The 20,961-nt window shown below is 42.7% G+C and overlaps 1 protein-coding gene across 3 annotated transcripts in view; it reads right to left on the bottom strand.

The window, feature by feature from the left end:
- EPAS1 (endothelial PAS domain protein 1) overlaps positions 1 to 20,961 on the bottom strand; it is a 122,747-nt gene that overhangs the window by 23,118 nt on the left and 78,668 nt on the right. For all 3 annotated transcript variants that reach the window (XM_066595549.1, XM_066595551.1, XM_066595550.1), the window contains exons 3-8: positions 19,920 to 20,071; positions 18,696 to 18,780; positions 16,647 to 16,765; positions 16,358 to 16,560; positions 7,707 to 7,813; positions 1,766 to 1,913 (exon numbers count right to left, since the gene is read on the bottom strand). In XM_066595549.1, coding sequence (XP_066451646.1) covers positions 1,766 to 1,913; positions 7,707 to 7,813; positions 16,358 to 16,560; positions 16,647 to 16,765; positions 18,696 to 18,780; positions 19,920 to 20,071 — 814 coding nt within the window. The remainder of the gene's footprint in view (positions 1 to 1,765; positions 1,914 to 7,706; positions 7,814 to 16,357; positions 16,561 to 16,646; positions 16,766 to 18,695; positions 18,781 to 19,919; positions 20,072 to 20,961) is intronic.

Here is a 20,961-nt window from a genome sequence, read left to right as displayed (position 1 = left end):
TCACACAAATAACTATTTTAGTAAAAATCTGTAATTTTATGTTCATTGTGATTCATTCCATCTGGCTTGTGAAGATTAGCTTGAAGACAGCAAGTTAAAGGGTTTGTACAGAGTTAGAAAAATAGGGCTACTTTCTTCCAAAACCAACACCAAAGTTCTATTTAGCCCCATTCAGTTCTATGGAGCTGAGCTGCTCTCTAGTAACCCGCTCAGAGTTTGGATTAGTGGATATAATGATATCTTCTGATAGGCCAATGGGACTAGATCAGATCTGTGTGATGTGTTGAGAAGGCATCCTGGGACATGGTTTTATCAATACTTATATAAATATACAATTTATTGATGATAAAGTCACTATTAAAGGGGACATAATATTCTGTACAACCGCTATCATCTTGCAGTATTAAAATAACAGATTACATACTCACCCTTCCGCACTCGCTTACTGCTGACCATCTTGACGGCTTTTCGGTCCCTACTGAACGTCATTCCGGGAAGAGGAGTGCTGATGACCTGACATTGGGTCACATGAACACTGCAGCTATTCATCGGCTGAAGGGAGTTGGTGATTGGCTGCAGCAGTCACATGGCCTTTTTGTCAGGATGTCATGGCCAGCTCCCTGCAACCAGTAGTGAAGACCAGCAGAGACGGCAGCAGCCGGGGAAGCATGGCAGGGTATGTAATCTGGTATTAGGTTACTGCAAGCCGAGCGAGGGGTTACAGAATACTATGTCCCTAGATCAGGGGTCCCGAACTCCAGTCCTCAGGGACCACCAACAGGTCATGTTTTCAGGATCTCCTATAGTAAGAGCACCTGTGGCAATGACTGAGGCACTGACAATAATTACATCACCTGTGCAATACTGAGGACATCCTGAAAACATGACCTGTTGGCGGTCCCTGAGGACTGGAGTTGGGGAACACTGCCCTAGATAACCCCTTTAGGTAAGTTGAACTTTTTTTACGTTTCATTTTGAAAACTCTCATAGTGTTAAGATTTCTACTGCGCCAATTCCACCACCAATGTAGAGAATTCACGGGAATAGTATATGCCTCAGCTGAGGCTCTAAACACTCTACTTTTACTAGATCTTGTCAACTTTACCACTTAATGGTGCCACATAAAAGGCCTAAATATAGAATTTTTAGCATTTTTAATTCAATTATTTTGATATTCCCCTACCGCGAAATAGTGATGGTTGGATGTTTTATTGATCACCGGAACTGACTAGAAAAAAGACACTCCTGGCGATTTTTCTTCTGCTCACGTAATACAATTCAGGGCAGCACTACTCCACTCAACCCACAGGGTGGGACCAACCTGCTCACAGGTTTTCTTCTGCTCGCAGCATACGCAATTCATATCCGCAAGTATGAGTAAAAAAGCGAAAATGCAGATTTTGATGTGGAGTTGAAAATGCCCTAATTCTGCTCGCAATTCTGTATATATCTCTACATTTAGCCATGCGGATTTTGATACAGGTTTCCACAACAGCAACTTCTGCTAGGTGTTGTGAAACAATTCTGTCCCATGTGAAAGGTCCCTTTAATCCCCTTTGCGTGTACTTCACATGATTAATTGGGTGGCACCAAGTTTACTGAAAACAGGCGAGAGAACAAACAGTAATAAGCAGCAGTTGATGACAACAATTGCTTGTTTCCAAAAAACAATCCACTGTGGAGACACAACCCTATGGTAGATCCATCACACTGACCCTACATACGCCATAAGATGCCATCAAAAAGTTACATTTGTCCCTCTCACCTCAGAACGTAGTTCACACTGACAATGCACTGTGGCTGAGAGTTACGTGTGTTGTAGATGACCGTGCCATGGCTCTCCACCCAGACGTAGCCACCATGCTTGGCGAGCATCCTGTACTGACCACTGACCACTTGACCTTTTGTGCACACTAGAAATCGAATTACAACAGGAGAAACATTAATTAGAGCAATAGTTTTATTTAGAAGCACATTTAGTAGCATCAACAGATGGACCAAAGGTACAAAAAGTCACCAGGAAGTCAAATAAAAATGAAGCACCGATGAAAAGACAAAGGGGTTGTGCCAAGATAGAAAGTTATCCACAGGATAGGCAATAACTTTATGATTTGTGGGGTTTTCGACAACATAGAACCTCACCAATCCCAAGAATGGCAGTCCCAACGGTTCCTGCATGAATGGAGCAATGGACTCGCATGCAAGCTGCTGCTCCATTCATTTTGATAGGATTACCGGAGGGTATTTTAATAATTTATAGTATGTATTTGATCAGTGGTTGTATCTATGACATTATTCAGCCATCTTGAATGCAATTTTAGGCCCCCTGTCGACGGGCATTGCGGTATCCCGCGGTGTATCTCCACCGAGGGAGCCGCCGCCCGAGAGCAGGAGTCGCAGACGAATCTCTGCCGGTCAGCCTAATCTAATAGATAGGCTGACCGTGGAGAATTAGGGCAACTTGCAGCATGCTGCGAATTGCCCGCCGCGAGCGGAGAATCGCAATGATTTTCTGCTCGTGGACAGGGGGGCGGCGCTTTCCATAGCAATGCTATGGGAAGCTTTAGACGGTGAAATCACGCCCGTGGACAGGCACCTAAGCTAAAAGCATGATAGAGATAATTTTGCACTTCTCGTTTTGGGCTTACCTACTAGGATGGGCTGACTTTGCAGGGCATTTATACATAAGCTAGCGAAGGTCACAATCAAGGTAACCTCTACTTGGTTCAGATGGTCCCACCAGTGAGCCAGTGATTTCCCCAGTGGGCCCCCAGACTAACAAGTACCTATATTGGTAAGATCCCCAAAGCCCACAGGTTTTGCACCACAAATAATAATATACCCCCATGCACTGACAGAGGGTGAGTGTGCAAGGGGGAATGACATCTTGCCATTGACATGCTATGCTTCTCCCTCCATGGCCCTATTTCCTGAAGGATGGCTGCCCTACTGGCCTGCAGCATTTGGTTGCAGGCAACCTCATTCTGATGAGGCAGCTGAACCGTCAGCATATCCCCGCCACTTGTCCACATCCTTAGCATAAGCATGGGATGAAACGGAGTAATATTTTGCCATTGTACTGGAACAGCAACAGGGCATATTTACTTAGAGCAAAGTTTCATATAATAGTCCAGTGTAAGTGCAACAAATATATCAAGAGGTGTAAGCCTCTAAGTACATTAGTTGCATCTGGCGGTACCTGCATGTGCCAGAGCAAAGCCAATACCAGCTAGGAGCTGGCATAGATTCCACCTATAACTTATGGTAGTTTCTGGCATGAATTATAGTAAGTTTGATTGGTTTGCAAGTAGCTACGCCCCTTAAAACTCTTTTTTAAAGCATCAAGGCCTCGCGTAAATTCCCAAAAAGTCACAATTTTGACACTTTGTGACTTTTTGGTTCTATAATTGTTGTATGGGATTTAATGACAAGCGGTAGAAAGGCCATAGGAAAAATGTGTTCCTCTAAAATTAAAAAATATCTCAAAGAGCAACTACAACGTGAAATCTGACGTGATAGCGCCAGAAATGTGTTATAAAAGTTTTTGGTTGCTGTTTGAGATTTTTTTTATTTTGGGGGAATTAGATTTTTTTATGTTAAACTTTTCCAGGCCTTGGATGCGCTGGCCTTTCTATAGTTTGTCAAGTTTCTCATTTTGTCATTTTGACACTTGGATTTAGTTTGTGAGCTGGACTTATCTATATCCAGTATATGTAGGGGGTTTAATACATAGGTCACATGATCCTATATATAACAGCTGTGCATGTTGGAAACTTCCATAAACTTTTTGAACATTTTTGATTTTTTATTGGTTATAACAGAACCCTTTTCATTCCAGAATTTCCGCCCATTTGTGCCGTCCCATCTGATAAATCTATTTGTGTCTAGCTCCATAACCTACAAATCACATAACAAACAGCATAAGATATTATGTGTAAAACCACAAATTAAGGCGTCTTTGTCAGGAATGATTTCCAATCGTTTAGCAAAGTAAATGTTTAGCATTGCGCACACTATAGCAATAATAAAAGATAAATTAAACATTGTCTCATGCACACAAGAAACACTATGTACTGCATCCGCTGCCAAATTAAGTACTTAACTTCCAAATGATCTCAGCCCAATTAAGGATTTAGACGTTAGAAGTCTACACTTCAATAACACATTGCTGGGGCTCTTCGGGACAATAACCTCACCTCAATGTGAAACATTACAACATTGTGTAAATGAAGTGAAGTGTGATGACTTCAGTCTCCATTGACTAATTACCGTGGCCAGCTTATACTCACAATATTGATACTCGGGTCTGTATACATTACATTTGTCAGGCCACAACCTTGAATAGGTCAACGTTGGGCTGCCAACTTCTACCATCAAGAAGTTGACTACTTTGGTCAATTCTGCTTTGTTAGAAGGCCAATCTACTGGACAGCCGGCGATGAACTGTAATCTATTGAAGAACCTGGCAGTAATTTCTCTGCAGTGCCTCCACAGGAGAAATTATGTACTACAGCCTTCGATTTAAAACTATTTTCTCATGTATTGCACAGGCATACAAAATGAGAGGTACTCTCCAGTCTGGCTCATAATTATATAATTGTCTATTTGGAATTAGATTTTCTGAACCAGTCAACTCTTTTAAAGAGGTTCTCCAGGTATGAGACAGTAGTCTTAAAATGTAACTAGGATAGGTTGAATGCATCTGTAAACTGGAGCGGAAAAAGAGCTGGGTTGCAGATGAGGGGTGGAGCCTAAGACCAGGCTGATGGTTCCGGTCAGGCTAATTGGCAATAAGCCTGACAAGAATGAACAACAGTGTAGGGTTGGCCTCCTGCCTCTTTGGTCTAGAGCTGCTTTCAACCTAGTTACATTCTAGGACTGGTTTCTCACAGGTATTGGTGGAGAACTCCTTTAAAGGAGATGTCTCGAGGAAGCAGTTAATTTTTTTTTTTGCCCAGTCCCCCCCATTAAACATACATTACAAAGCCCCCCTGTAAATGACATTTCTAGCTGGTTCGTACTTACCGTTCCAGCGTTTCAGCAACTTATAAAAGTTTCCTCAAGATGGCCGCCGGCTCTTTCCCCGTCGCTCGCTGCAGCCCGACGTGCGCGCTCCCGAGACGCCGCCAGCTGTGTCTCCATGGCAACCGGACGCATCGCAGCCGCCGACCAGACGCCCCGCAGCCGCCGACCAGACAGCAGGTAACCGGCGCTAGCCCCCGGCTCCCCAGCGCTAGACCCTCAGCCCAGGTGAAGGCCCCGGAGCCCAGCGCTAGGTTCCGGAGCCCAGCGCTAGGTTCCGGAGCCCAGCGCTAGTTCCCCCGGCCTAGCGGCAGCCCCCCCCGGCCTAGCGACAGCCCCCCCGGCGCAGCGGCAGCCCCCCCCGGCCTAGCGACAGCCCCCCCATCACAGCGGCAGCCCCCCCCGGCCTAGCGACAGCCCCCCCGGCGCAGCGGCAGCCCCCCCCGGCCTAGCGACAGCCCCCCCATCACAGCGGCAGCCCCCCTCGGCCTAGCGACAGCCCCCCCGGCGCAGCGACAGCCCCCCCCCGGCGCAGCGACAGCCCCCCCGGCGCAGCGGCAGCCCCCCCCCCGGCGCAGCGGCAGCCCCCCCCCCGGCGCAGCGGCAGCCCCCCCCCCCCCGACCCATCACTTGCCTGGGACGCTTCTCGGGGCTGCTGGGCTGGGCTGGGCTTCTCCGCTGGGCAGCTCCAGTTTCTGCACCTTCCTCTAACAGAGGATGGTGCAGAATGGCCGCTTCAGCGCGCTCCCGAGCAGTGACAGCTCGTCTGCGCATGCGCAGAAGAGCTGTAGCGGGGAGCACACTGAAGCGGCTCGTGCTGAATGGAGAAGACCGGACTGCGCAAGCGCGTCTAAAAAAGCAAGCTGCCGGCGAATTTAGACGGAACCATGGAGACGAGGACGCTAGCAACGGAGCAGGTAAGTGGAATAACTTCTGTATGGCTCATATTTAATGCACAATGTACATTACAAAGTGCATTAATATGGCCATACGGAAGTGTATAACCCCACTTGGTTTCGCGAGACCACCCCTTTAAGTAAACAATCTGGACATTCCAGGGTCGTCCAGTTTAGAAAATCCATTTTCACTCTTCTACAGTATTCTGGGTTAATAGTGAGGGTCCTTTTTTCAGCATCTTCATCTACTGACTTGAGCGAAGAGCAGTTATAAAGAGTGACTCTTATTCTGCAGGCCCTGACCCATCCTTCATTACAAAGACAACTCATTGATTCGAATGCTAGTTTCCCCTGTGGTGGCACAGCAGGGGAATTACTGCCAGGCTTCCTACCAGATTACAGCTGATCGCTAGTGGTCCCAGCAGGAGGGGTCTTTAAGATCAACTTCTTGTCAAGGGCCCCTTCTAAAAAGAAGTTATTGCTTGCAGTGGAGAACTCATTTAATTATTACCATTTTGGAAGTCAAACAGATCTGTTATATAGGAAAGCTGCTAACAAAGGTTCTCTGAATATTTATGATTGACACCATAGAATACATGATCTTACCAAAGAAATTGGACACCTGAGAAAGAATCAAATGTAGCATTTTTTCCATATGTTAATACTAAGTGGGGCTTCTTTGGCCCTAATGACATTGGATACTCTTTGTGACATACTTTCAACTGACATCTGATACACTTCAGCTGGAATTTCCCTCCATTGAACCTGCAAACATTTGGCGAGTTTTCTCAAAGCAGATGGAAGCAGTTCATATTTCCCAACCTGGTGTTCCAGTTCATGCAAAAGACGTTCAGTAGGGTTTGGGTCGGGACGCTGTGCAGCCCGTCCAATCGTGGAACATCCATATCCTCAAACCAACATAAAACAGTGTTGTATTTCTGACAGGATGCGTTGTCTTGTTGGGAGTATTGCCAACCATTCCCAGAATATTACCACATTGTCGGCAGCACATTATTGTCTAGAAGGTCAGGGTATACCTCCGTGTTCATAATTCTTCTTGTCAATACAACGAACGGACCGGGACCATGCCACGTAACACATCCCCAGACCATAACGGAGCCTCCAACGTACTTACCTGTTGGCACAACACACTCAGAAAGAAGGTGTTCCCCAGACCTCCTCCACACCCAGGTACTTTCATCTGATCTGAAGATGAAGTAGCATGATTTGTCACTACACAGAATTTTCTTCCATTGTTCAACTGCCCAATGACGATGCTCCTTACACCATCGTAGATGGACTGATGCATTGTACGTCCTGATGGACGGCTTGTGTGCAACGGCATAACTGGTAGATCCAATATTATGCTGTTCCCATCATAAACTATGGCCGACACCTCCAAGGGTCTTCATCTTATGTAGCATGGTTTAGGATACGTGACATACTATTGGGACACAATCAAGTCTACTGATAGGTGTGTCCAAATACTTTTGGTAGGAGAGTGTATTTGACTGTCTTCATGCCCCCTCTATATCATTAGTAAGGGGAATGTTTATTGCATGCATGAAGTAGGTCTTCTCTTATAATATAATCTTATTATATGATGATAGATTTGAAAGAAACAGGAAGGGGCATGAGCCAACTGGCTAAAGAAAAGATGACCTCTACATAAGAATATTACTGGTAATAAAGCTATCTGCATATTCATAAATCTTCCAACTCATCTGTTGTGTTTTTCACAACTTGTACCCACATAAGACATCACAGAACATCTTGCTTAATACTTACAATTCTGGTGGCTTTTCGTCATACTTTCTGAATCCAAGGCATGATAAAACTCATATGCCGAGCGCCCAAGCAGCTCTTCTGGATGGTATCCAACCAATTCAGTAATTCTTCAAATGGAAAATAAAAAACTAAAAAAGTTTAGTATGCTGGTCATGTGATTGGCGCTGACATAATTAGAAATTCAGCATGAATCGTAAGACGGTATGCTTTTCATTTAAACGAAATGTATCAAAGATACGTATATTACTAATTAAAATCAGATTCCGTTTTTCTAAATCATTTTTATTCTCTGATTGTATGTTTTTTAATTCCATTTTTTTACATGAATATGGGTGCGGCCATCTTGCCTGAATTGCATTGAGAGATATGCTTTGCAGCAGAACCCATGGGCTATTCACACAACGGCTAGGAGCTGACCCAATGACTTTTATGGATGAGTGATGTGGGCATGGTCTGAGGTATTTGTAGAGGTCATTGTGCAGGGAGGAGTAGGAGGTGAGCTGAGACCTACACCTATTGTGAATGGTGGATCCTGTGTTATCTATATATAGGTGTCAACTTTCATTGTAATCCTGCCTGTGATGATAATGAGATAACAGCTGAAAAGTTTTCACTACAGAACAGGAAGTGTCAGATTATTAGTAGGCTTAGTTGTCAGTGTGAGACCTGCAGGATTTTAGGATCTTTTTAAAATCTAGTTTGTGACAACAGAAATAAACAAAATAACAAATTTCAAGAATATGTTTAAAATAAGAACTTGATTTATACAATGGGCCATTTTCTGATCACACATTCCTTTCAGTATTATTACCCATTAGAGAGGACTAATGTAAAGATCACATGTGAATAGCGCTGGGATATACTGTGGTCAATACGTTGGGGTATATGATTTTATTTCTCCATATATATTGACCATCCTGGAGAATTCTTGCATCACCTCATAATACCATTGTTTTCTATTGAGTTGGTTAAAGTAATTTTACTGGCTAATGGTTCAAAGAACAGAATGGTTGCATGATATATATGTGAGGGAGAGTTATATCCTAAAGGAAACCTATCATGGTAAACATGGTATCTGATTTGCTAGCATTATCTTATAGAGCAGGAGGAGCTGAGCAGATTGAGAAATAGGTTTGTGGGAAGATATTCAGTATAACTTGTATTTTAATGTAATCCCTGTTCTTGCTTTGCTTAGGAGTAGTGATGAGTGAACTTTTGAAAAGTTTGGTTTGCCTGGTTCGACAAATTTCTGAATGAGTTCGAACTGACCCTCAACTTTACCAATACTCCTAAAACTTGTGTATAACACTGTCTAAGAGCCATAAAAGCACCATAAAATACTTTTAGGTCACCTGAGCTGTTTTTAAGGAAGAGTTAGTAGAGAAAAAGGAGACAAAAGAAGGAAAAGGAGAAGAAAAAAGGAGAAGGAATTATTTTCCTTCTTCCGTCTTCTTCATCTTTTTCCTTTTTCTCCTTTTTCCTTCTTCTTTTTCGTTCTTTATACTTTGTCAACTTCTTTCTTCTTCTTCTTCTTTTAAAGGGGTTCAGCTGAGACAAACTTCCCGAGGTTTGGATTCATGTTGAACCGCACTTTTAGCAAATTTTTACCTGAAAGAAAAGTCTACTTTCTACAAGAGTCTACTCTTTCAGTTAGCTCAACACTGCTTAGAAGTCTAATAGATGGTCCTACTCAGCCCTAGGTCTGTGCATATAGGCACAGCTGTCAATCACTGATAGGACCGCCCAATGGACTCCTAAGCATAGACAGAGCAGGGATTAAATGAGTAAAATACAAGTTATACTGAGTCTTTTCTAACCAAACTAGATATAAATCTGCTCAGCTCCTCCTGCTCTATAACATGCTGATCACACATAGAATTGCACATACAACTTCACAGGTTTCTTTTAAAGGGGATTTCCTCTTTGGACAATCATATTAGAGGGGTTCCTGACTGATCATAGGATACCTTGCTGCTGTGACCAGAGATCACCCTAATCTTTTCTTTTCGAGATCTGTAATCAAGGACAAGGTAGAATCCATTATGTGGAAAGGGAAAAGAAACTTTCTTCATCATCAACAAAAGGATTCTTTACTGTAAGAGCAGTGAGACTATGAACTCTTTGCCATACAATATTATAATGCCTGACTTACTGAAAGATCTTAAAAAGGATTTCTTTCTAAAAGTGGTACAATATTATAAATTAAGATTACAAGCTTGCTGGAGATGGGTTGTTGATCCAGGGATTTATTCTGATTACCATATTTGGAGTCTGGAAGAATTTTAATCCCCTCTAATATGAAATAATTTGCAACTACTTCATAAGGGTTTTTTGTTGTGTCTGGTATTTGCAGCCTAATCCAAGTCAAGGGAAGGAGGATGAGCTGTAATACCAGACACAGGCCAAGGACAAAAATGGCGATATTTCAGAAATAAAGCCGACCCTTTCTTCTAATCCAGGACAACCCCTTCAAGAGAACTTCTGGCCTTGTTATCAGATAAAGTTTAAGAAATGAGGTTTCTAATCTAGTAAAACAAGTAAACATACTGTGTTAGGGCAAATCAAATGTCTACATGGTGCCAAACCACCAGATTTGTTGAAACACAAACAGGCGTAGTAACCATGTCAATTATAAATTTCATTAAAATATATCTTTTCCACATGATAAAGCCCTGCGGTAAGATGAACTTCACATTGAGGACAGATAGACCAAACACAACAAACACGACTCCTGTTTGGTTACAAGAGACAACCATTCATGTTATTATATTATACTCCTTAATCTGAACCAATGACAGCCTGGTCACAAGATTGGTTTCTTCTAAAACTTTCTCTTAGAGGGGTTGTCCTTGTTTCTTAATGGAAGGGTACCTTAATAGTGAGATTTTTACAAGATAATCTATGGCAAAATCAGCTGGGGAACCTGGTAATCAAATAATTCCCCTGCAATACCACCACAGGGGAAATTAAGTACCACAATGTGCCCATTAAAATCAATATACTGTCCATCTAGTGGGTCCTTCAAAGAGAGAAATGTTCTTTGTAGCCACTCTCTGTGCCAACTAATTGATGGCTTTTAAGGTTCATACCTTCTGCATACCGGGTCAACAGTCTCAAAGTCCAATAAGCTTCCCTACATAGGACATGCTTTCCTATTCCCAATCATTGTTTCACAGACTTGTTTGTATGACTGTCTACTTACAGTGATTGGAGGCGGGCAGGGGACAAAAACGTTCACCGGTTGCTCCACCTCCATGACGGCAGCAATGATCAGCTGGCAAACAAGCAAATGCTGGTTCGTTGGCTGATCATTACTTTTCAGTAAGCATTAAAATGCTCGCATCTTCCTCTGTTAATGGGAAGATATGTAGTTGGCTCTATGGGGATAAAGAATCGAAGTAACACTCGTTCAACTATATAGCCGCCATTCTCGGACCGAGTAATAGCACGGGAGCGAGCATCACTGAGACGAATGTCGGGCATTGTTTGCCCAACAGCTCGTCTCATGTAAAAGGACCCTCCAAAAACAGCTACTTTAACTTAGTCTGACACTGTAGAGTAGGATTATACATCAATTTACGATAGGTTCGGATGTTGTCCAGTATGCCATGGACAAGATTGCAACGTGAAGTGGCGTAAAGAGCCACCAACAAACCCCCTTTATCTGCTTTTTTACTTACTATGTTATGATTATTTTTAAATTAGGCTACAGCTTTTTGTAATTCTTTATTATAATCACAACCTTGAGTGAGTTCATACCAATTCTTCAACTCTTGCTCCATGGCATACTGGAAGGCGTCTAATATCTACTGATACTCTGGAACTATATTATATTGCCTTACATAAATTTTAGATATATGACCTCGAATCCCACCAAACTGGCAACACTGTTGGAGATAATAGACGTCAGACATATTTCTTATGTGACCTATTGTTGCCACCAAGAGAAGTGACACAAAAGTGCCTGACATATCAATCGGGGAGTTGGCCAACACATGTACTGGTATAGATTTTCTTCAGTGTTTGATGCTCTTTAATTCACTTCATCAAGACACAACTATGACCAATGACTCTACTTTAACTAAATTCTTGAAAGTAGAATGAAATATGCCTAATCTCTCCAGTTCCTTCGCTATCCCTCCCCATGCTTTACATTACAGCCTTCCTTGCTCATTTGGATGCTTTTTATAAAATTGTAAGAATTGACAGGAAAATACGTTGCAAAAAAATAAATTACAGGTACAGGAATTTAAAGTCTATGGAAACCTTTAGTTGTGAAAAAATTAATACACACATGTCTTACTAAGTCCCTGCAGAAAAAAATAATGAACTTATCTGTGTTTTTGCATTGAGTTTTCCTTCTCTTGTATTTGGAAAGCGTTATAATTGGGTTGCAGGCTCTCCTACATTCAAGCTTCTGTCTGGTGGTGTTCCTATCACTGATCAGTTCGTCTTTCTTTTGGATGTGCACAAGTTCAGTTCACCCTCCCCCCTCACTGCTGATCACCTACCCCCTCACTGATGATAATAGCAGAAAATTAGACAAAAGTGAATTATAGCCCTCTGTAATAGTAGCTTTCTCTGCTCTCTGCACTCCTCCACCATCCCCACCACTATCATGCAGCCCTTTGTAATAGTAGCTTTCTCTGCTCTCTCTCCTCCTGATCTCCTCCACCATCCCCTGCACTGTCATACAACCCTCTGTAATAGTAGCTTTCTCTGCTCTTTCTCCTCCTGATCTCCTCCACCATCCTCTGCACTGTCATACAACCCTCTGTAATAGTAGCTTTCTCTTCTCTCTTTCCTCCTGATCTCCTCCACCATCCCCCAGCACTGTCATACAGCCCTCTGTAATAGCTCAGTGGAAAGGCAGGGAATGCACCTTTATAATAAGGGAACAGACTAGGAGAGGAGCTGAGAAGCAACCCATCAGTTTACTTTGACTGACAGAATTTGCTATGATTTCAGTCCTCCAGTCTGCAGCACCTTGGAAAACAATACAAGCATAGAAACCAACCAATCAGAATTTTTAGTGAAAACCTATTGCAAAAAGTCTTCATTTCCAAAAACACATTAATTTAAAAAAAGGGTGCAAAAGGCATACATGACCTTTAAAAGGAGATTATCGGGGAATGCTCACACACATCCAAAATCCATTTTAAGTAAGTACTAATGGCAGCAACATTCAGGTTACTAGAAGGCTGTAGGATGTGTAGCTAAGACAACACTTATTATAATCCGTCCAACACAATAATTACCTGCACACTCAAGATAATCACAAGCTTAACTCATCTACTGCATTGTCAAGGTCTTAACAATAATTCTGCAACTTGGGCCATAAGGTCCCTACCCTCTGAATGGATTAGACGAGCTGGAAGAGGTTTAACAAATAAACAGTTCTCCTTCTTGGTCTTGAGATTAATTTCTGTAGCAGTACATAAATCAGGAGCGGGCCTTGAGTATGTTAAGTACTGTATATATAAGACATTCCAGTACAACCCTCAGAGTTCTCACAGTGCACTGCGTCAACACGTGATCAAATCCAATGCAGCTTTAGTATGACAGAACTATAAAAAGCATGGCAATAGTCATACAAACAGAAATTCTTTACTTGGGAGGTATAAAATGGGGATTTCTAATTATTTCGGAATATATGGTAGGTTAGGTTCACTTCCCACTTGACCATTATATTTTATGGGACTGTTTGAGCCTCCAAAGTTGCTCCATATGTAAGTTATGCGTACATCTGCTATTGGCTTCAATGTAAAAAGACATACAACATGTACTAAGTTTTTGCATTTTAGGATTGTTTAGCCGGTAGCAAATTTTAGCACATCCCATATTCGTGTAAAAATTAGCAACTTTTTTTTTTCTGTCATTCACCACATCTAAAAAAAAAAAAAAGTGGATGGAGCTTAGCAAGAGGAAAGTGATGTCCAGAGGACTCATATATTTACTACAATTTATGCATGCACCTCTTAATAAATTTGGTGCACTTCACCGCCTGGGTCCCAGGCCAGTGCACTCATTCACTTCAATGAGAACTTTGCATGTAATACCAAGCCTCACCACTGCAGTGGGAAAGGAGCTGTCTACTTGCTGATTTACTGTTTTCGGCCTACCCTGTGGATAAGCCATTAACAGCTTACAACTGGACAACCCCTTTAGGACCAACGTATGACACGTTAGTCTATATAAGTTCCACCCAATGTTTTTCAATACAATTAGATCAAAAGTATACTAACTTACAGTGTGTTGACCAAAAGGACACAGCTAATATAAGTCCAGGGTGTATAAGACATATGTATCAGGAACTTTTTCCAACATATGTGTCAAACATAGCCTGTACCTAGACTAAAGGCATTTTTACATTGAACGATTATCATACCTAAGCATATGTTTACACGTTAAGACATGTACAAAGGACAACAATCAGCTGGCAAACAAGCAAATGCTAATTCGTTGGCTGATCATTACTTTTCAGTAAGCATAAAAATACTCGCATCTTCCTCTGTTAATGGGAAGATATGTAGTTGGCTCTATGGGGACAAAGAATTGAAGTAACGCTCGTTCAACTATATAGCCGCCATTCTTGGCCTGTGTAAAACCAATGTACACAAGTAGCGATCAACATGCATGTCAATCGCCAACTTTAAGTCTTCGAGCCCAAGAAATCATAAACCACTGTGATACATTGTAAAGCTGAGTCTGATGTGTTTCTTTTTTGACGGCTAAGAGGCTCAAAAGGTAAGGAAATGGGGAGTCCGAGGAGTGGTGTTACGTACTCACCGCATTGGCAAAGTTGGCGCGCACACACAGCGTGACTCTTTTCAGATGGCTGTACGAGCGTACTCTCCCATTCATCTCTATGAATGGTGCATGCCACAGAGCCATCTGAGAAGAGTCACACGGTGTGTGTGCCAAGTTCACAGGGACACAGCGCTGGAAAGCGGCACCCGGTGAGTATGAAACAACCGCTCTTCGGACTCCCCATTTCCTCACGTTTGATCCCTATAATGTAGCTTACTGGGCTCAAAAGGGATGATGGGTTCCTTTTAAGTCTAGAAGTGGCAGCTCCATTCGTTTCACTTTACTATATCTTTATAGTGTTTTTATGGTGGTTGATTTACAATTAAAGAATTATGGTTGACTCTGCAGTGCATTGTGGGTAGATTATGGAAAATCGCTCTAAATGTCATTTGATCAATAGGTATGTGAAAACGTTCATGCAGTTTTAGAAATTATCCTTTATAGCAATGTAGCATAATTAAGAAGAAAAGACCAAAAGGGGATTGCCAGCTTTGCTTCTAAGGTTGCCCATACACATTACAAAGATGTCTGCTGGATGCTCATTTGAGCAACAGCTATCTTGCCAACACCCTTGCCCCATACACTTGCGATCGGATGAGCATGCATACAAAGAGGGGAGTAAGCCGCATAGACTCCTCTGGAGAAGCTTATCTCCCTGAGAAAAAATGCATCAGGCATGCTGAAATCCAGCTACTACTCCCTATCCCCCACATCTGTCATCATGGGTCACACTAGGCTCATTCATATCAGTGTCGGAGGCTCCACTTGGATGTAACACTATTTCGTCTGAGAAATTGTCAGACTGCATAATGGCAGCTGGATGGAACCTAATATAGTCAATGGGTTCCATCCACTGCTGTTCAGATCGGTCAGGTGTCAGATCTGGCATTTCCGCTTTTGCCTACGACTAAGCAGAACAGTGGAAAAAGAGTGCAGCTCAGCGCTAGTGTGAACGAGTACTTTAATGACCATCGAGTTCGGCTGCTATACATATAATGTTTATGGCCAGTTTCAGGTATGTTATTGTAGAGAATTAAAAAATGTTCTGTTTTTGCCTCCCAGACTCCTGTCCATGGACTCTGTTTGATATTGCAGTTAATTGAATGGAGTGAATTAAGCTGAACTGTAATACCCGACACGGCCAATGCACAAAAGTGGCGCTGTTTCGGGACAAAAAAAACGATTCTTTTTGGAAGTACTGGAAACCTTTTTAGCCTTGTTCATACAGCGGAATATATGTGCAGAAGCCACGTGATTTCGGCATTCCATGATGTTCGCTGAGAATCCACACAACAGTTCATATGCATTGCAGAAAGAGAAAATTGGTATGTCAGTTCTTACCATGGAATCTGTGGCAGTTGACAGCATATGAATTTGACCCACTGAACAGGAAAAATTCTGTATCCGGATCCATAGTATTTCAAAATGCAAATCCACGGCAGGGTCCGCCTCAGATTTATGCCGCAGTTTCCACGGCAGATTTTTCAGGTGGCAAAATACAAATGTGGACGAGACCTTAAGTATCCCTACACTAGTGACTTCCCCCCTAGTTAATAGACACAAGTAACACAACAACCAAGGAGGACTCACATTGACTTTTATAGATACTAGATAACGCATAGTCCCGCAGGCAGGCAAAGTGAACATTTAGATAGGACACCCCCAAGAACAACTTCAAATAACTGCATCCCATGCAATTAGTCATAATGTAAAGGTTTCTGGAGGTTCTTCGAACTGAAGATATGCAAGATAGACTAGTGATCGTGGGAAAAGGGATTTTTTGGGTCAATAATCTCCATAGAAGCGCACAAGATAACTGATAACCGCTATGAAAGCCTCACCTGTCATCACAGTAGGTGAACTTCATGTCCATGCTGTGGCGGCTTAGGAAGGTTTTACTGTCCAGTGGAATGTCAATGTTGGAGGGGTGCTGTATGGGCTGGCACATCATCACCAGGCAGTTGTGCATAGGCTCCTTGTAGCCACACAGACTGTGGGAGTTGTAGGAGCTGTATGCCTTGACATGACCAGTGCAGTGCAGCACCTTCAAAAGGTGGATAGAAGAATGAAAATCATGCAAGATCCACCAAACCTTCCCATTCATCTTTCATCACCTATTCACAGCATTACCTTCCATGTTGCGGACTTGAGATTGACAGTTCTGCCCCTGTTGGTAACGGTGCATTTCATCCTCATGAAGAAATCCCGCTCAGTATTGGCATCCTTGTTCTTCTTTCCAATGCCGGCACCTAAGTATAAAGATACGCGTAATACTGATGTGTAATAATGGCTGCATGTGAGGGTAACACATTTATGTAAAAGTATAATGAAAAAAGTTCGGTCCCGTGTTAGCCAGTAGAGCAAAATGTGATTGTTCTCAGGAAGAAGAACCAAGTAATCTTGTAGATATGATACCTTTATTGGCTAACAAAAATACATGATGTTAATGCGAGCTTTCGAACCTCTTAGGATTCTTCTCTCAGAATCCTGAGAGGTTCGAAAGCTCGCTATAACATCATGTATTTTTGTTTAGCCAATAAAAGGTATCATATCTACAAGATTACTTGGTTTCTCTTGCTGGGAACAATCACATTATGTAGAAGTATGCATGGGTACAAATCCCAACTTCATTCCAGATTCTCTCTTGTTATGCAAATGCAACTCCCAGCATGTGATGACATATGCCTAGTGCTTCTATGGGGCTCTTCGGGAGCTCGGAAAGAGAAATTTGCCTATATATTGTACAGTGATTAGAGATGAGCGAGCATACTCGCTAAGGGCAATTGCTCGATCGAGCATTGCCTTTAACGAGCACCTGCCTGCTCGGCAGAGAAGGTTCGGCTGCCGGCAGCGGGCAGGGAGCGGCGGGGGAGAGCGGGGAGGAACAGAGGGGAGATCTCTCTCTCCCTCTCTCCCCCCCGCTCCCCTCTGCTCATGGCCGCAACTCACCTGTCACCCGCGCCGGCCCCCGAACCTTCTCTGCCGAGCGGGCAGGTACTCTCTAAGGGCAATGCTCGCTCGAGCAATTGTCCTTAGCGAGTATGCTCGCTCATCACTAACAGTGATTCCCCTCCCGCTCCTGTATTATTGCATAACTAATCAGGTCTCATTCAAGAACCCAAAAAAGTAGGTTGACAGTACATAGTTATGGTTAAATTGACAGTCACCCAGCTTTTATAAAGTATGTGTTAGGAGGAAATGCTCTCACAAGAAGGTATCAGGACTGATCGTTCTATAATTCTTTTTCTCTCAGGCTATAGAGGAGCAGGTTAAATAAGTGCAAGACTGTACGGATTAGTGAAACGACTTCAGAGGTAGTCTTTTCTGAAAGAATTGTATTTGTGGGAGGAGTTGAGATACTGATTTTATATCATTTTTAGCATTGAGTGATCCGGACGAGTAGAATCCTGTTTCAAACTTAGCAAGAAGTTCCGTTCAACATGAACCTGAACTGAGATTTTAGTAATGTCCTGCCTGAAACAGGATTCTATTGGTGCGGTTCACTCAGCACTAGTCCTGAACACTGGTGTCAGCGTCATGTGATCAGGGGCGGAGCATCACGGTGACATCATCACAGGTCCTTCATCTCCAGTTCTGTTCTGCTTCTGATCCCTGTTGTATGGGATGAACAATGTATGTAGCAGTGCTGTGTGTGTGCGACGCACATGTAGCAGAGCTGTGTGGCGCATTGCGCCACCAGAAACACTAATTCCCAATAATAACTAGTCATTTCCCTACTGAAGACCATGTCCACCTTTGCAAAAAAAAAATATTCCATTGCTTTCAAAATGAAAAATGAGGCAAAGAGTCCTAATTAAAAATTTATTTTGTGCCTAAAGCTCCTATGCAGACCAATTCTGTTCCATAGTAACAGACTACCAACAAAGTAGGTAGTCTGATCCTGCAGTTATAGAGGGACTGCAGGATCAGACAACATAGGGTATTTTTGTAGTCTGTTACCATGGAGACATAGGTCAGCATAGGGGCTGTACACAAAAAAGTAAAGAAGGTTTAAATTAAGACTAGTAGCAAAGTTAGGCAGCATAGAGGGATGATAGATCCGCTTATTTACTGGACACAACTATTGGATACTGGTAATAATGACCATATCCATGATACGAGGAAGGTGCTACAAATATAGAATATGACAAATACTCTTAGTTCAGAAAGATTTCCTACCAGACTTCAAACTTAAATTCTCTCTGATTTCATCATGATCACATGGGTGAGTAAAGTCAAAGATGCTGTGTCCTGTGAGTTCAACCTAAAACGAAAATGGGAACATCATTAGCTTAGCCAGTGCAATACTCACCTCACCCAATCCCCTGCCTCATCTGTTCCCCCAGTGTCAAGTCTCCTGCTGGTGGTTTCTTCCAGCTGTAGCCGTAATGAGGGTCTGAGAAGGGGGCATACGACTACCTCAGCTTATCACTGGCCGAAGTGAACCGGTAATTAGCTGTGGTGGTCACATGTCCCTGATGTCAAAGACATTATCTCTAGCCAAAAAGTGAAGATGAGCAGGGAACTGAACACCGAGGGAACAGAAGCGGTAGGGGAATGGATAAGGTAAGTATTACTCCTTTTATTTTTTTTACAACATTATGAGCAACTTTAAAAAAAATTGTTCCCGCATAACCCTTCTAATAAAAATTACGTAAAATGATATTAAAAGACCAAATTAGGAGTAAAGTTATAAACTTTCTGGATGGATAGAACTTATTGGCAGTTGTACTCTGGGAACACTGCTCAGATCAATGGGACAACCTGCCATTGTCTTGTATGGCTCTTGGATGGACCCAACCTATAGGCGTAGTCATATTGTTTCAAAGAAGGGCATTATAACTGAGCCAGTGCATCAATGTAATCATTTCCCCATAATACTTTAGCCCAATATATCGACAGTATTGTGTTTTTGCATTGAAAGTTAATATTGTAGAGCCTACCAAAATTTTAAGGCATAAACTATAAGTGGTCCAACTGATTGTTGTGCCAGAATAGGGAGGTCCAGGGCAGGGAACCCTACCCTATGATGTCTATATGCTCTGATAGGGAATATGGACAGACATTATCTTCATGAACAATTCACTTAAAGTGTTCCTTTTCCAAAGTTCAAAAATAGTTCCTGTTTAGTCTAGCCATATCTCTTGGGGATGTAGTCTGGTCTCCAGATCCTCTCAATGGACCAGAATAAAGAGGTGCTCTCTATGAGCAGCACTTCCGTTCTGGCGCCCTTGAACCAGCCTTGTATTACCGGGTTGGTAATTCATCAAAATGCCTGGTTGGCTCCGGTTTCCAATGGCAGCGATCTGCCATGGTCATCGGAAGCCAGACCTCTTTAGCAATCACTGATGGACTTTGGATTCATGTGAAATGTGGGATTGTAAATGTCACGCGACATCTCACCTGTGCTAGACCCATGTACTTGTTGACGTTTTCAGACAGGAAGATCATATCCCCATCTTGAGTCACGATGGCAACGAATCCTTCCAGAGCTTTAAGATACAAGTTGTCTATCTGGTTTTCGGACTCTGCGTCCAGGTCGCCTTCTGTACATACTGTTAAAAAAATGCAACACAAATAGTAGTGACTGACGCACGATGATAAAACACTGCGCACTTTATACAATTCAGATCACATGTGCAATCAGTTGTAAAGCACATAGAAATGCCGTAACAATAAGATACAATTGTATCCAATAATAATCATCTTGACAGTAATTGACTATGACAACTGTGACAAAGCTTCCCCGAGGGTTATAATTGGACTCCCCCAGCTTAGAAATTAAGGGTTTTCAATGATAACATAGAGTATTAGGTAACTGCTTGCGATTCAATCCCCTATTATAGTATTTATTAACCATTAAGATCCCAGTATGTTTATAAAGTGGGTATTATAAGGCTCCTCCTTTCTTAGTCATTTATGGCATATTCACAAGTGGAGGTCCAATCTCTGGGACCTTACTGGGGTCCACTGACCCTAGCGTTGTCAGGTGAATAAGACTCAGCATCCAGCCATAAAGTGAATACAGACACTATGAAATAGGGTCAGAAGACCTCCATTTTCCCAATGGGTGTGGTCTCAAGGTCAAGTGGATGCGGATACACATTGCCACACAGTGGTTTGATGTAGGGCTATCTGGGGAGGTAGTACCTGGGTACACCAGTTTTCACCTTTGACCCCTTCAAACAGGATACGGTCTTTACTGCAGGGTCCCCAAGCCATTGCTTATCCTTCTAGTGTGCCTGCTGACACTACGCAGGGCCAAGGCATGGTACCTGGTAGTGTGAACTTTAGCATAGTGGTCAAAGAGGCAATGGTCATGGCTGGTGGCACAGTAACAAAGTCAACAAAGTCCAGGCAGAAGGTCAGGGCAGACAATGGGCAATAGCGAAGTCTTATAATCAGAGCCGAAGTCAGGGAGCACAGAAGTCAGAATGGTCAAGGG

The sequence above is a fragment of the Eleutherodactylus coqui genome, chromosome 3, assembly GCF_035609145.1.
Source record: "Eleutherodactylus coqui strain aEleCoq1 chromosome 3, aEleCoq1.hap1, whole genome shotgun sequence".
Taxonomy (NCBI): Eukaryota; Metazoa; Chordata; class Amphibia; order Anura; family Eleutherodactylidae; genus Eleutherodactylus; species Eleutherodactylus coqui.
This window is presented reverse-complemented; position numbering and strand designations above follow the sequence as displayed.